This window comes from Staurois parvus, unplaced genomic scaffold (genome assembly GCF_062004578.1).
Source record: "Staurois parvus isolate SC_StPar_1 unplaced genomic scaffold, SC_StPar_1.0 ptg002345l, whole genome shotgun sequence".
Lineage (NCBI taxonomy): Eukaryota > Metazoa > Chordata > Amphibia > Anura > Ranidae > Staurois > Staurois parvus.
Genome location: NW_028320141.1, coordinates 62,993 through 79,328, shown reverse-complemented (window position 1 = coordinate 79,328; position 16,336 = coordinate 62,993). Strand labels below are relative to the sequence as shown.

At 49.7% G+C, this 16,336-nt stretch overlaps 1 protein-coding gene across 2 annotated transcripts in view; it reads right to left on the bottom strand.

The window, feature by feature from the left end:
* GDAP2 (ganglioside induced differentiation associated protein 2) overlaps positions 1-16,336 on the bottom strand; it is a 79,320-nt gene that overhangs the window by 47,401 nt on the left and 15,583 nt on the right. For both annotated transcript variants that reach the window (XM_089665779.1, XM_089665780.1), the window contains exons 5-6: positions 2,135-2,223; positions 887-963 (exon numbers count right to left, since the gene is read on the bottom strand). In XM_089665779.1, coding sequence (XP_089521905.1) covers positions 887-963; positions 2,135-2,223 — 166 coding nt within the window. The remainder of the gene's footprint in view (positions 1-886; positions 964-2,134; positions 2,224-16,336) is intronic.

Sequence of the window (16,336 nt, the reverse complement as noted above, 5' to 3'; positions counted from 1 at the left end):
TGACATTTGGGGGATATCTGTCCCATCCTGACATTTGGGGGGATATCTGTACCGTCCTGACATTTGGGGGATATCTGTACTGTCCTGACATTTGGGGGATATCTGTACCGTCCTGACATTTGGGGGATATCTGTACCGTCCTGACATTTGGGGGATATCTGTACTGTCCTGACATTTGGGGGGATATCTGTCCTGTCCTGACATTTGGGGGATATCTGTACTGTCCTGACATTTGGGGGGATATCTGTACCATCCTGACATTTGGGGGGATATCTGTCCTGTCCTGACATTTGGGGGATATCAAGAAATGAGATCGTCCGTCAGTACTTCAGGATCGATCGATCATCAGATATATCCCATAGTTTGTGAACTCGATAACTTTCCTACAGACTCAATAAATACTGATTTGGGTTATTTCCACCAAAAAAATGTAGCAGAATACATCTCGGCCTAAATTTATGAAGAACAATTATTTATTTGCAAACTTTTATAACAAAAACAAAGAAAAACGTGTTTTTTTTCCAAAAATTTCAGTCTTTTTTTGTTAATTTAGCAAAAAATAAAACCCCGGCGGTGATTAAATGTCACCAAAAGAAAGTTCTAGTTGTGTGAAGAAAATTATAAAAAGGACATATGGGTGCAGCGTGAGAGCTGAGCTTTGGCCCGGGCAGGAGGGGGGGGGGGGGGTGGGGGGAGAATAAAAGAGAAAAACAAAAAATTACTGAAGAAAAAAAAAAAAAAAAAATTCTTTTTAGTATGAATGCGTTTAGCTTGGATAGAGGAAAGCAAATATTTGTGTTAGGTGTCAGGAAAGTCGATCAGTGCCAGGGAAGCTGCACCATGAAAAGACGATCGCAGGTGAGAAAACAGAAATCCCTCGGGGTACCTCTTCCTGCTCTGTGACTGCAAAGACCACCTTCTCCAGAGCCGACCCGTGGGACTCCAGGAACCTCCGCACTGTGCCTGCAGGACGGGAGACCAGACCATGTGAGAGATCGATGCACATCGAAGAATACCCATCCCCCACAACGCTCAGGAACAACATTCATGAACAAATAATATCTTGTGTTTTATATTTGTTACTTTGTATCTCTATCTCCCGTCTGATCGATGTTTATAAACAATGTTACTTTGTATCTCTCTATCTCCTGTCTGATCGATGTTTATAAACAATGTTACTTTGTATCTCTCTATCTCCCGTCTGATCGATGTTTATAAACAATGTTACTTTGTATCTCTCTATCTCCCGTCTGATCGATGTTTATAAACAATGTTACTTTGTATCTCTCTGTCTCCCGTCTGATCGATGTTTATAAACGATGTTACTTTGTATCTCTATCTCCCATCTGATCGATGTTTATAAACAATGTTACTTTGTATCTCTATCTCCCATCTGATCGATGTTTATAAACGATGTTACTTTGTATCTCTATCTCCCATCTGATCGATGTTTATAAACAATGTTACTTTGTATCTCTATCTCCCATCTGATCGATGTTTATAAACAATGTTACTTTGTATCTCTATCTCCCGTCTGATCGATGTTTATAAACGATGTTACTTTGTATCTCTATCTCCCATCTGATCGATGTTTATAAACAATGTTACTTTGTATCTCTCCATCTCCCGTCTGATCAATGTTTATAAACAATGTTACTTTTTATCTCTCCATCTCCCGTCTGATCGATGTTTATAAACAATGTTACTTTGTATCTCTATCTCCCATCTGATTGATGTTTATAAACGATGTTACTTTGTATCTCTATCTCCCATCTGATCGATGTTTATAAACAATGTTACTTTGTATCTCTCTATCTCCCATCTGATCGATGTTTATAAACAATGTTACTTTGTATCTCTCCATCTCCCGTCTGATCGATGTTTATAAACAATGTTACTTTGTATCTCTCTATCTCCCGTCTGATCGATGTTTATAAACAATGTTACTTTGTATCTCTCTATCTCCCGTCTGATCGATGTTTATAAACAATGTTACTTTGTATCTCTCCATCTCCCGTCTGATCGATGTTTATAAACAATGTTACTTTGTATCTCTCTATCTCCCGTCTGATCGATGTTCATAAACAATGTTACTTTGTGTCTCTCTATCTCCCGTCTGATGATGGAGACTCACGTAAGGCGATATGAGTGGCATCTTCCAGCGGGTAACATCTCTTCTGAGTGCTGATCACACAGAACCCCACAGAGGACATGGACTGCTCCCTGCATGAGATGGAGGAAAGACATGAGTGAACAGCGCCCTCTACTGACTGAGGGACAGAAATCACAGGATATACAGAGCGCCCACTACTGGTCAGAGGACAGAATACAGGAACCACAGAGGGAGCACCTTCTACTAGATGACAATACTGGATATACAGAGCGCCCACTACTGGTCAGAGGACAGAATACAGGAACCACAGAGAGCACCTTCTACTAGATGACAATACTGGAATACAGAGCGCCCACTACTGGTCAGAGGACAGAATACAGGAACCACACAGAGACCACCTTCTACTAGGTGACAATACTGGATATACAGAGCGCCCACTACTGGTCAGAGGACAGAATACAGGAACCACAGAGGGAGCACCTTCTACTAGATGACAATACTGGATATACAGAGCGCCCACTACTGGTCAGAGGAGAGAATACAGGAACCACAGAGAGCACCTTCTACTAGATGACAATACTGGAATACAGAGCGCCCACTACTGGTCAGAGGACAGAATACAGGAACCACACAGAGACCACCTTCTACTAGATGACAATACTGGATATACAGAGCGCCCACTACTGGTCAGAGGAGAGAATACAGGAACCACAGGGAGCACCTTCTACTAGATGACAATACTGGATATACAGAGCGCCCACTACTGGTCAGAGGACAGAATTCAGGAACCACAGAGGGAGCACCTTCTACTAGATGACAATACTGGATATACAGAGCGCCCACTACTGGTCAGAGGACAGAATACAGGAACCCCACAGAGAGCACCTTCTACTAGATGACAATACTGGAATACAGAGTGCCCACTACTGGTCAGAGGACAGAATACAGGAACCACACAGAGCACCTTCTACTAGATGACAATACTGGATATACAGAGCGCCCACTACTGGTCAGAGGAGAGAATACAGGAACCACAGGGAGCACCTTCTACTAGATGACAATACTGGATATACAGAGCGCCCACTACTGGTCAGAGGACAGAATTCAGGAACCACAGAGGGAGCACCTTCTACTAGATGACAATACTGGATATACAGAGCGCCCACTACTGGTCAGAGGACAGAATACAGGAACCCCACAGAGAGCACCTTCTACTAGATGACAATACTGGATATACAGAGCGCCCACTACTGGTCAGAGGACAGAATTCAGGACACAGAACTCCATATATACAGTTTGTATAAAAGGTAGCATCTATATATATATTGCATAAATATTTAAATAAAAGTGAAAAGTGAAATTGCCTTTTAGCAAAGAAATTTGACAGACAAATGAAAGGCCTTTTCACACCCATATGCACATTTGTATACACGTCAATGCATGTGATGTTGCCCTTTAATTTCTAATGGCCACTTAAACACAAAAGCCATACCTGCCGCCTCTATTGCGGGTGTACCAGAACACGTGTTCCGTATTACATGAATGGTTCAGTGGCGTGTTTTAATTGACTTCATGTATGCGTGTTGGGAGGCCACTAAAAATGAACAGCAAAATGCAAACAGTGGGCTGGTTCTTGGGAGGAGTTATGCAAATGCCTTGATGGGTGGATGCCATCTTGGAGGGCATTCCGAGCCACAATGCAGGCCACCCACATGATGAGCCTTCATGACTTAAAGAACTGACATCCAATGAATTGAAAGGGCGGGGAAAGTCAGGCTGGGGAGCTAGATGATGCTGGACATCCTCCTGCCAGGAAATGAGGCGGAGCTCTGACTTGCTGCAGCTTGTAATGCACATTGTGAGAAGCTCACAATGTGCAGTGAAATCAGAGCCGGCACACCTGCACAAGACTGAGGGGGAGGAGCCGCTACACCTGCGCAAGGCTGAGGGGGAGGAGCCGCTACACCTGCGCAAGGCTGAGGGGGAGGAGCCGCTACACCTGCGCAAGGCTGAGGGGGAGGAGCCGCTACACCTGCGCAAGACTGAGGGGGAGGAGCCGCTACACCTGCGCAAGGCCGAAGGGGAGGAGCCGCTACACCTGCGCAAGGCTGAAGGGGAGGAGCCGCTACACCTGCGCAAGGCTGAAGCGGAGGAGCCGCTACACCTGCGCAAGGCTGAAGGGGAGGAGCCGCTACACCTGCGCAAGACTGAAGGGGAGGAGCCGCTACACCTGCGCAAGACTGAAGGGGAGGAGCCGCTACACCTGCGCAAGGCTGAAGGGGAGGAGCCGCTACACCTGCGCAAGGCTGAAGGGGAGGAGCCGCTACACCTGCGCAAGGCTGAAGGGGAGGCTGAAGTTCAGGTTCCAGTTCTGGTGGAGTACAAGCTGTCCTAAGCATCGCCTGCACAGTGATGCAGCTCCCTCTGTAACCATTGAGCAATGCACATCGATGACTTGGCCTCCGGACGATCTCGAAGGGACGATCGGTTATTTCAGCTTCCTTTACTAGATGAAGTTCTGCTTTTAACAGGATGTTGGAGATAACTGCAGATCACACGCGGTCCCAGGGAGCACATGACCAACGCACTGCAGGGTGCCAGCCAGAGAACCCCTGGAGGGGGGAGGGGGGTGGATTTAAAACATGGGAATAACTCTGTGAAAAGACATCGGGAGGAAGTATTTACTTTGTGCCGATTACACCCAGCCGCTCCCCTCCATCCTCCTCTATGGGCTGTGTATGTGCCTGCCAGGAACACGCAAAGCCCTCCCTGGCATCAGACAGCGCCAGCCCGGCATCAACCAGCGCCAGCCCGGCATCACCCAGCGCCAGCCCGGCATCAACCAGCGCCAGCCCGGCATCACCCAGCGCCAGCCCGGCATCACCCAGCGCCAGTCCGGCATCACCCAGCACCAGGGCCAGCCCGGCATCACCCAGCGCCAGCCCGGCATCACCCAGCACCAGGGCCAGCCCGGCATCACCCAGCACCAGCCCGGCATCACCCAGCACCAGCGCCAGCCCGGCATCAACCAGCGCCAGGGCCAGCCCGGCATCACCCAGCGCCAGCCCGGCATCACCCAGCACCAGCCCGGCATCACCCAGCACCAGCCCGGCATCACCCAGCACCTGGGCCAGCCCGGCATCACCCAGCACTAGCGTGTCATCACCCAGCTCCAGCCCGGCATCACCCAGCGCCAGCCCGGCATCACCCAGCGCCAGCCTGGCATCAACCAGCACCAGGGCCAGCCTGGCATCAACCAGCACCAGGGCCAGCCTGGCATCAACCAGCACCAGGACCAGCCTGGCATCACCCAACACCAACCTGATCTGCCCAGCTAGCTCTATACCTCTGATGAGACGGGATCAGCTCCCTCCACTCCCTCCTCCCAAGTCTCATGTGCAATAATGAAGAACCCTTAACAGTCTTGTGTTCTACATGGTGCAATAGCCAACCCCCGAGAGCCCGAATGTGAGTCTACAGTGTCCATGCACCTCTAATTAGGAAGGAACAACCATCATAACCCATCACCTCCCAGATGTCTGCAGAGAAAAAAAATATACATACAATAAAGGAAATGCGTATTTGCTCCCCCCTGATGGTGAATGTTCGCCCCTCACACAGAAACGATCGGTCTAACAATGGAATGTTCGCCCCTCACACAGAAATGATCGGTCTAACAATGGAATGTTCGCCCCTCACACAGAAATGATCGGTCTAACAATGGAATGTTCGCCCCTCACACAGAAATGATCGGTCTAACAATGGAATGTTCGCCCCTCACACAGAAATGATCGGTCTAACAATGGAATGTTCGCCCCTCACACAGAAATGATCGGTCTAACAATGGAATGTTCGCCCCTCACACAGAAATGATCGGTCTAACAATGGAATGTTCACCCCTCACACAGAAATGATCGGTCTAACAACGGAATGTTCGCCCCTCACACAGAAATGATCGGTCTAACAATGGAATGTTTACCCCTCACACAGAAATGATCGGTCTAACAATGGAATGTTTACCCCTCACACAGAAACGATCGGTCTAACAATGGAATGTTCGCCCCTCACACAGAAATGATCGGTCTAACAATGGAATGTTTACCCCTCACACAGAAATGATCGGTCTAACAATGGAATGTTTACCCCTCACACAGAAACGATCGGTCTAACAATGGAATGTTCGCCCCTCACACAGAAATGATCAGTCTAACAATGGAATGTTCGCCCCTCACACAGAAACGATCGGTCTAACAATGGAATGTTCGCCCCTCACACAGAAACGATCGGTCTAACAATGGAATGTTCGCCCCTCACACAGAAATGATCGGTCTAACAATGGAATGTTCGGTGTAACACTGAGAGACAGAATACAACAACAAATTCAGCAGAAATGCGTCTAACAAATGATGACGGATCTGCATGTTCATGAGGGAAAGAAGGATTTGATCCCCTTCACAAAACATGACTTAGTACTTGGTGGCAAATCCCTTGTTGGCAATCATAGAGGTCAGACGTTTCCTGGAGTTGGCCCCCAGGTTCGCACACATCTCAGGAGGGATTTTGGCCCACTCCTCTTGGCAGATCCTCTCCAAGTCATTAAGGTTTGTGGCTGACGTTTGGCAACTCGAACTTTCAGCTCCTCCACAGATTTTCAATCGGATGAAGGTCTGGAGACTGGCTAGGCCACTCCAGGACCTTAATGTGCTTCTTCTTGAGCCGCTCCTTTGTTGCCTTGGCCGTGTGTTTTGGGTCATTGTCATGCTGGAACACCCATCCACCACCCATTTTCAATGCCCTGGCTGAGGGAAGAAGGTTCTCACCCAAGATTTGACGGTACATTGCCCCGTCTATCATCCCTTTGATGCGGTGCAGTTGTCCTGTTCCCTTAGCAGAAAAACACCCCCAAAGCAGAATGTTTCCACCACCATGTTTCACAGTTGGGATGGTGTTCTTGGGGTCATAGGCAGCATTCCTCCTCCTCCAAACACGGCGAGTTGAGTTGATGCCAAAGAGCTGGATTTTGGTCTCCTCTGACCACAACACTTCCCACCAGTCCTCCTCGGCATCATTCAGATGTTCAGTGGTAGACTTCAGACGGGCCTGGACATGGGCTTTCTTGAGCAGAGGGACCGTGCGGGCACTGCAGGATTTCAGTCCTTGTCGGCGTAGTGTGTTACCAATTGTTTTCTTGGTGACTGTGGTCCCAGCTGCCTGGAGATCATTGACAAGATCCTCACGTGTAGTTCTGGGATGATTCCTCACTGTTCTCATGATCATTGACACTCCACGAGGTGAGATCTTGCATGGTGCACCAGACCTAGGGAGACTGACACTTGTTTTGTGTTTCTTCCATTTGTGAATGATTGCACCAACTGTTGTCACCTTCTCACCAAGCTGCTTGGCCATAGTTTGGTAGCCCAGTCCAGCCTTGTGTAGGTCTACCATCTTGTCCCTGACATCCCTGGACAGCTCTTTGGTCTTTGCCATGGTGGAGAGTTTGGAATCTGATGGTTTGATGGCTCCTGTGGACAGGTGTCTTTTATACAGGTGACACAATGAGATTAGCAGCACTCCCTTTAAGAGACTGCTTCTAATCTCAGCTTGTTATCTGTATGAGAGACACCTGGGAGCCAGAAATCCTGCTGAATGATAGGGGAAAGGGTGGGGGAGGGGCATCTGCAGGGGTAACCACAACTTCCAAGTGGTTTTGCACCGATATTCCAGTTTGGTAAATGAAGGAGCAATGATTGGTCGGGGATACAAATGGGGGCGTCTCCTCACTAGAATTAATAGATATTTCCAATGTGAAACCGAACGATCGTGACAACTTTCCTCATAGATCACAGAGACACCAACTACTGAAAGGAAATCTCCCCATTGTGGGAGGGGCAGAGAAACTACTGCAGAGATTTCTCCCCATTGTGGGAGGGGCAGAGTCACCAACTACTGCGAGGAAATCTCCCCATTGTGGGAGGGGCAGAGACACCAACTACTGCGAGGAAATCTCCCCATTGTGGGAGGGGCAGAGACACAAACTACTGCAGGGAAATGTCCCAATTGTGGGAGGGGCAGAGACACAAACTACTGCGAGGAAATCTCCCCATTGTGGGAGGGGCAGAGACACAAACTACTGCAGGGAAATGTCCCAATTGTGGGAGGGGCAGAGACAACTACTGCGAGGAAATCTCCCCATTGTGGGAGGGGCAGAGACACAAACTACTGCGAGGAAATCTCCCCATTGTGGGAGGGGCAGAGACACAAACTACTGCAGGGAAATCTCCCCATTGTGGGAGGGGCAGAGACACAACTACTGGGGGAAATCTCCCCATTGTGGGAGGGGCAGAGACACAAACTGCTGCAGGGAAATCTCCCCATTGTGGGAGGGGCAGACACAAACTACTGCAGGGAAATGTCCCAATTGTGGGAGGGGCAGAGACACAAACTACTGCAGGGAAATCTCCCCATTGTGGGAGGGGCAGAGACACAACTACTGCAGGAAATCTCCCCATTGTGGGAGGGGCAGAGACACAACTACTGGGGGAAATCTCCCCATTGTGGGAGGGGCAGAGACACAAACTGCTGCAGGGAAATCTCCCCATTGTGGGAGGGGCAGAGACACACCTACTGGGGGAAATCTCCCCATTGTGGGAGGGGCAGAGACACCTACTGGGGGAAATCTCCCCATTGTGGGAGGGGCAGAGACACAAACTACTGCAGGGAAATCTCCCCATTGTGGGAGGGGCAGAGACACAACTACTGCAGGAAATCTCCCCATTGTGGGAGGGGCAGAGACACAACTACTGCAGGAAATCTCCCCATTGTGGGAGGGGCAGAGACACAAACTGCTGCAGGGAAATCTCCCCATTGTGGGAGGGGCAGAGACACAACTACTGGGGGAAATCTCCCCATTGTGGGAGGGGCAGAGACACAACTACTGGGGGAAATCTCTCCATTGTGGGAGGGGCAGAGACACAACTACTGGGGGAAATCTCCCCATTGTGGGAGGGGCAGAGACACAACTACTGCGGGAAATCTCCCCATTGTGGGAGGGGCAGAGACACAACTACTGGGGGAAATCTCCCCATTGTGGGAGGGGCAGAGACACAACTACTGGGGGAAATCTCCCCATTGTGGGAGGGGCAGAGACACAAACTGCTGCAGGGAAATCTCCCCATTGTGGGAGGGGCAGAGACACACCTACTGGGGGAAATCTCCCCATTGTGGGAGGGGCAGAGACAACTACTGGGGGAAATCTCCCCATTGTGGGAGGGGCAGAGACACAAACTGCTGCAGGGAAATCTCCCCATTGTGGGAGGGGCAGAGACACAACTACTGGGGGAAATCTCCCCATTGTGGGAGGGGCAGAGACACCTACTGGGGGAAATCTCCCCATTGTGGGAGGGGCAGAGACACCTACTGGGGGAAATCTCCCCATTGTGGGAGGGGCAGAGACACAAACTACTGCAGGGAAATCTCCCCATTGTGGGAGGGGCAGAGACACAACTACTGCAGGAAATCTCCCCATTGTGGGAGGGGCAGAGACACAACTACTGGCGGAAATCTCCCCATTGTGGGAGGGGCAGAGACACAAACTGCTGCAGGGAAATCTCCCCATTGTGGGAGGGGCAGAGACACAACTACTGGGGGAAATCTCCCCATTGTGGGAGGGGCAGAGACACAACTACTGGGGGAAATCTCCCCATTGTGGGAGGGGCAGAGACACAAACTGCTGCAGGGAAATCTCCCCATTGTGGGAGGGGCAGAGACACAACTACTGGGGGAAATCTCCCCATTGTGGGAGGGGCAGAGACACCTACTGGGGGAAATCTCCCCATTGTGGGAGGGGCAGAGACACAAACTACTGCAGGGAAATCTCCCCATTGTGGGAGGGGCAGAGACACAACTACTGCAGGAAATCTCCCCATTGTGGGAGGGGCAGAGACACAACTACTGGGGGAAATCTCCCCATTGTGGGAGGGGCAGAGACACAACTACTGGGGGAAATCTCCCCATTGTGGGAGGGGCAGAGACACAAACTGCTGCAGGGAAATCTCTCCATTGTGGGAGGGGCAGAGACAACTACTGGGGGAAATCTCCCCATTGTGGGAGGGGCAGAGACACAACTACTGGGGGAAATCTCCCCATTGTGGGAGGGGCAGAGACACCTACTGGGGGAAATCTCCCCATTGTGGGAGGGGCAGAGACACAAACTGCTGCAGGAAACGGTCACCAGTCAACTCAGAGTGAACCTGTATTCCACCTATGCTTTGTCTCACATTCCCAAACACAGCTTTACTGTAGGAGAGGAAGAGCCGGGTAGTATTATCAGTGAGTTCTAAGCAGGTAATAAAAAAAAAAAAATCAATGTAATAATTACGAGCGAAATTCAAGCAGCTAGCACCAAAATTCTTGATATCACGCCCATAAAAACAAAAAAATCCAACAGAACAGCGCTAAAAAAATAAATAAATACAATAATAATAATAATAAGAATAATTAAAATACAAATTAAAAAAAAAATAAAAAATATATATAAAGTGAAACCTATACAGCATACAATCATATATCCAACATTAGCGGAACGTAATAATACTGCGCCCATTACACCAAGCAGTGCCGGGTTGCGTACTTCGCTCCAAGACTCCTGGTACAATCTGTGATCAATCCCCGCGCATGCGCAAAGTCCATGAAAACAAATCTGCCGCGTTGTGCAACACTCTCCCTCCAGGACTGGCAGGAGGACTCAGCGAAGAGGTAACTGGGAGCTCCTTACCAGACCATCCATGGCACTCCTAATGAGCAGCCATAACCCCATGTGAAGCCAGATCACTAGACACCAGCAAAAACAAAACAAAAAAAGGCAGGATCCAATTAACTTACCAGCATGTCTGTTGGATTGTGGGAGGAAACTGGAGTACCCGGAGGAAACCCACGCAGGCACAGGGAGAACATGCAAACTCCAGGCAGGTGGTGCCGTGGTTGGGATTTAAACCAATAACCCGAGTACTGCCAGGCGGAAGTGCTAACCATTTATCCACTGTGCTGCCCAAATGATGCACCGCGCCGCCCCAATGATACACCGCGCCGCCCCAATGATACACCGCGCCGCCCCAATGATACACCGCGCCGCCCCAATGATACACCGCGCCGCCCCAATGATACACCGCGCCGCCCCAATGATACACCGCGCTGCCCAATGATACACCGCGCCGGCCCAATGATACACCGCGCCGGCCCAATGATACACCGCGTCTCCCCAATGATACACCGCGCCGCCCCAATGATACACCGCGCCGCCCCAATGATACACCGCGCCGCCCCAAGGATACACCGCGCCGCCCCAATGATACACCGCGCCGCCCAATGATACACCGCGCCGCCCCAATGATACACCGCGCCGCCCCAAGGATACACCGCGCCGCCCCAATGATACACCGCGCCGCCCCAATGATACACCGCGCCGCCCCAATGATACACCGCGCCGCCCCAATGATACACCGCGCCGCCCCAAGGATACACCGCGTCGCCCCAATGATACATTGCGCTGCCCAATGATACACCGTGCTGCCCCAATGATACACCGCGCTGCCCCAATGATACACCGCGTCGCCCCAATGATACACCGCGCCGCCCAATGATACACCGCGCTGCCCCAATGATACACCGCGCTGCCCCAATGATACACCGCGCTGCCCCAATGATACACCGCGCTGCCCCAATGATACACCGCGCCGCCCAATGATACACCGCGCCGCCCAATGATACACCGCGCCGCCCCAATGATACACCGCGCCGCCCCAATGATACACCGCGCCGCCCCAATGATACACCGCGCCGCCCCAATGATACACCGCGCCTCCCCAATGATACACCCCGCCGCCCCAATGATACACCGCGCCGCCCCAATGATACACCGCGTCGCCCCAATGATACACCGCGCCGCCCCAATGATACACCGCGCCGCCCCAATGATACACCGCGCCGCCCCAATGATACACCGCGCCGCCCCAATGATACACCGCGCCGCCCCAATGATACACCGCGTCGCCCCAATGATACACCGTGCCGCCCCAATGATACACCGTGCTGCCCTTCAGCTTAATTGTCCAATGCTCCAAGAAGCGGTCGCTCATCATTAACGACTTAAAGCGGAGCTCTACCAAAAAAAGGGGAAGCTCCACATTAAGCACTCACCCCCGGCTCCCCGTTACGGATTGACCCCTTTGGGGAGCAGGTACCAGATTTAGCCAGGTACAAGCTCCCCACCTCCGCTCTGACCACCTAGGCGATTGGAAACAAAAGTTTGCTTCCCCTCCCCCCACAGCAGTCTTCTGAGACACATGGCATGTCACACAATACGGCACCTGTATTGAGCTGGGAGCGCGCAGCATCGCGATCCGGTGCCCGCTGTGTCCTCCGGACACACAGAGGAACACCGATCATCGTACGGGACCTCTGTGTGAGGTCCCGATGATGTGATCACTGATTGGCCAATCAGTGATCACATGAAGAGTAGTAAGCAAGATGTCACTTCTGACATCATTGCTTACTACGTGTGAAATCTGTAAATGATCACAGAGATCACATGGTACAGGGCTATTCACAACAGCCTTGTACCATGTGACAAGCTGTGACCAATCACAGCTCACACTGTATTTCTTAATGGCTGCAAGAATGCCACAAGAGAGAAGGAGAAATGATTGCTTTTACAGCCTTTATGGGTGTAAAAGCAATCAGTGTAGAAAAAAAAAATTCTTCATCACCCCCAAGTAGTACAGTGTCACCATGGTGACACTGCACTGCTAGGGTGACTGTATGTAAAAAAAAAACAAAAAAAAAACAAATAAAAAAAAAATTAAATAAAAATGTAAAAAAAAAAAAAATTAAATAAAAATGTAAAAAAAAAAAATTTTTTTTTTAAATTATAATTTTTGGTTAAAAACTAATTTGGGTTTTTTTTTTTTACTAAAAAGATAACTGAATACATTTTTGCCGAGATTTATGATGAAATATTATTTATTTGCTAAATTTTATAAGAAAAACACTTTTTTTTTTCAAAATTTTTGGATTTTTTCATTTATATAGCAAAATAAATAAAAATCCCAGCGGTGAATAAATACCAAAAAAAAAAAAGCTTTATCTGTCTCAAAAAAAATGCTAAAAAATTCATATGGGTACAGTGTTGCATGACCGCGCAATTGTCATTCAAAGTGTGACAGCGCTGAAAGCTGAAAATTGGCCGGGAAAGCATCCAGACCGGAAGGGGGGGGGGGGGGGGAAGCGTCCGGACCGGAAAGGGGGGGGGGGAAGCGTCCGGACCGGAAAGGGGGGGGGGAAAGCGTCCGGACCGGAAAGGGGGGGGGGAAAGCGTCCGGACCGGAAAGGGGGGGGGGGAAAGCGTCCGGACCGGAAAGGGGGGGGGAAAGCGTCCGGACCGGAAAGGGGGGGGGGAAAGCGTCCGGACCGGAAAGGGGGGGGGGAAAGCGTCCGGACCGGAAAGGGGGGGGGGAAAGCGTCCGGACCGGAAAGGGGGGGGGGAAAGCGTCCGGACCGGAAAGGGGGGGGGGAAAGCGTCCGGACCGGAAAGGGGGGGGGGAAAGCGTCCGGACCGGAAAGGGGGGGGGGAAAGCGTCCGGACCGGAAAGGGGGGGGGGGAAAGCGTCCGGACCGGAAAGGGGGGGGGGAAAGCGTCCGGACCGGAAAGGGGGGGGGGGGAAAGCGTCCGGACCGGAAAGGGGGGGGGGGGAAAGCGTCCGGACCGGAAAGGGGGGGGGGGGAAAGCGTCCGGACCGGAAAGGGGGGGGGGAAAGCGTCCGGACCGGAAAGGGGGGGGGGAAAGCGTCCGGACCGGAAAGGGGGGGGGAAGCGTCCGGACCGGAAAGGGGGGGGGGAAAGCGTCCGGACCGGAAAGGGGGGGGGAAAGCGTCCGGACCGGAAAGGGGGGGGGGAAGCGTCCGGACCGGAAAGGGGGGGGGGAAAGCGTCCGGACCGGAAGGGGGGGGGGAAAGCGTCCGGACCGGAAAGGGGGGGGGGAAAAGCGTCCGGACCGGAAAGGGGGGGGGGAAAGCGTCCGGACCGGAAAGGGGGGGGGGAAAGCGTCCGGACCGGAAAGGGGGGGGGGAAAGCGTCCGGACCGGAAAGGGGGGGGGGAAAGCGTCCGGACCGGAAGGGGGGGGGAAAGCGTCCGGACCGGAAGGGGGGGGGGGAAAGCGTCCGGACCGGAAAGGGGGGGGGGGGGGGGGAAGCGTCCGGACCGGAAGGGGGGGGGGGGAAGCGTCCGGACCGGAAGGGGGGGGGGGGGTTGGGTTTGAGAAAAGCGTCCAGCTGAAAACCTCCTCTAGAAACCCACTAGTCCTGGGTTTTTTCTCCAGGAAAAAACGCCCTAGCCAAAAAAAAGAAAAACATTGATTCCAGTCTATGTGTGTATGGACACAAAGGATAACATGCTGGGGGGGCTGTAAAAAAAAAAAAAAAAAGTCAAAAGTCAAAAACAGCCGCTGTAAAAACCTCCATCCGGTGTGCAGGAGGACTTACAAGGAATGCCGGGGATGTCTGGTAACAGCTTGTGTTTATCTCTGTCTCCACCGAGTCCTCCTGCCAGTCCTGGAGGGAGAGTGTCGCACAACGCGGCAGATTTGTTTTCATGGACTTTGCGCATGCGCGGGGATTGATCACAGATTGTACCAGGAGTCTTGGAGCGAAGTACGCAACCCGGCACTGCTTGGTGTAATGGGCGCAGTATTATTACGTTCCGCTAATGTTGGATATATGATTGTATGCTGTATAGGTTTCACATATTTTTATTTTAATTATTATTATTTGTATTTTTTTTTTTTTAGCGCTGTTCTGTTGGATTTTTTTGTTCTGATGGGCTTGATATCAAGAATTTCACTTTTTATTTTATTTATATTATATATATATATATATATATATATTTTTTTTTTTTAATAATAAAAATTAAAAATATATATATATATATATATATATATATATATATATATATATATATATATATATATACATACACACACACATACAGTTGCAAGAAAAAGTATGTGAACCCCTTGGGATTCCGTGGAGTTTTGCATGAATTGGGCATAAAATGTGCTCTGAATGTCATCTAAGTCACAACAATAGAAGAACACAGTCTGCTGAACATAATACTACACAAACATTAGATGTTGCCATGGTTTAATTGCACATAACATGTAAACATTCACAGTGCAGGGAGGAAAAAGTATTGATGGTAGGTCTTCTGAGAGCTCTTTTCTGCGAGGCATGGTTCACATCAGAAACCAGTAAACCCAAAACAGGTGTCAGTAACACATCCAATATCATCACACTGATTGGAGTCAAGGTTGGCTCACTCCTGGCTCCAATTAGCTCTTGGAGAAGTCATTAAGCTAGGGCCTCACATACTTTTTCCTCCCTGCACTGTGAATGTTTACATGTTATGTGCAATTAAACCATGGCAACATCTAATGTTTGTGTAGTATTATGTTCAGCAGACTGTGTTCTTCTATTGTTGTGACTTAGATGACGTTCAGAGCACATTTTATGCCCAATTCATGCAAATCTCAACGTAATCCCAAGGGGTTCACATACTTTTTCTTGCAACTGTACATACATACACATATATTTTATTTTTTATTTTTATTTTAGTTTTTTATTTTTATTATAATTTTTTTAAATTTTTATTATTTTTATTTTTTTTTTTAGCGCTGTACTGATTTTTTTTGTTCTGATGGGCGTGATATCAAGAATTTTGGTGCTAGCTGCTTGACTTTCGCTCGCAATTATTGCATGGATTTTTTTTCCTGTGTTTTATTAACTGCTTCGAACACACTGACGTCAACCCGTGTAACGCTGCCCGGCTCCTCCTCTCACCTACAGCGAGGCTTCACCATCCCGCACCGGCTGGCGTAAAAGTCATACGAAAAGGATTTTCTAATACAATGCAAAGCTGTGAAATGTGATGGAATGCTGTAGAGAGCTTTGACTTTTTATTATAAAAAGGTCAAATAAAATGAATATCCGCGCTGATGAAAGATACAAAGCAGCCGACACAAACAAGCGGTATAAAAACCTAAAAAACGTGCGGCACATTTTTTTACTTTTTGTTATATTTTTTTTTTTTTTTGGCGCTGCACTGCTGCCTTTTACAGTCATGGCCAAAAATCCTGCCACCCCCTTCCATCAGATAACCCACCACTTCACCCAGAA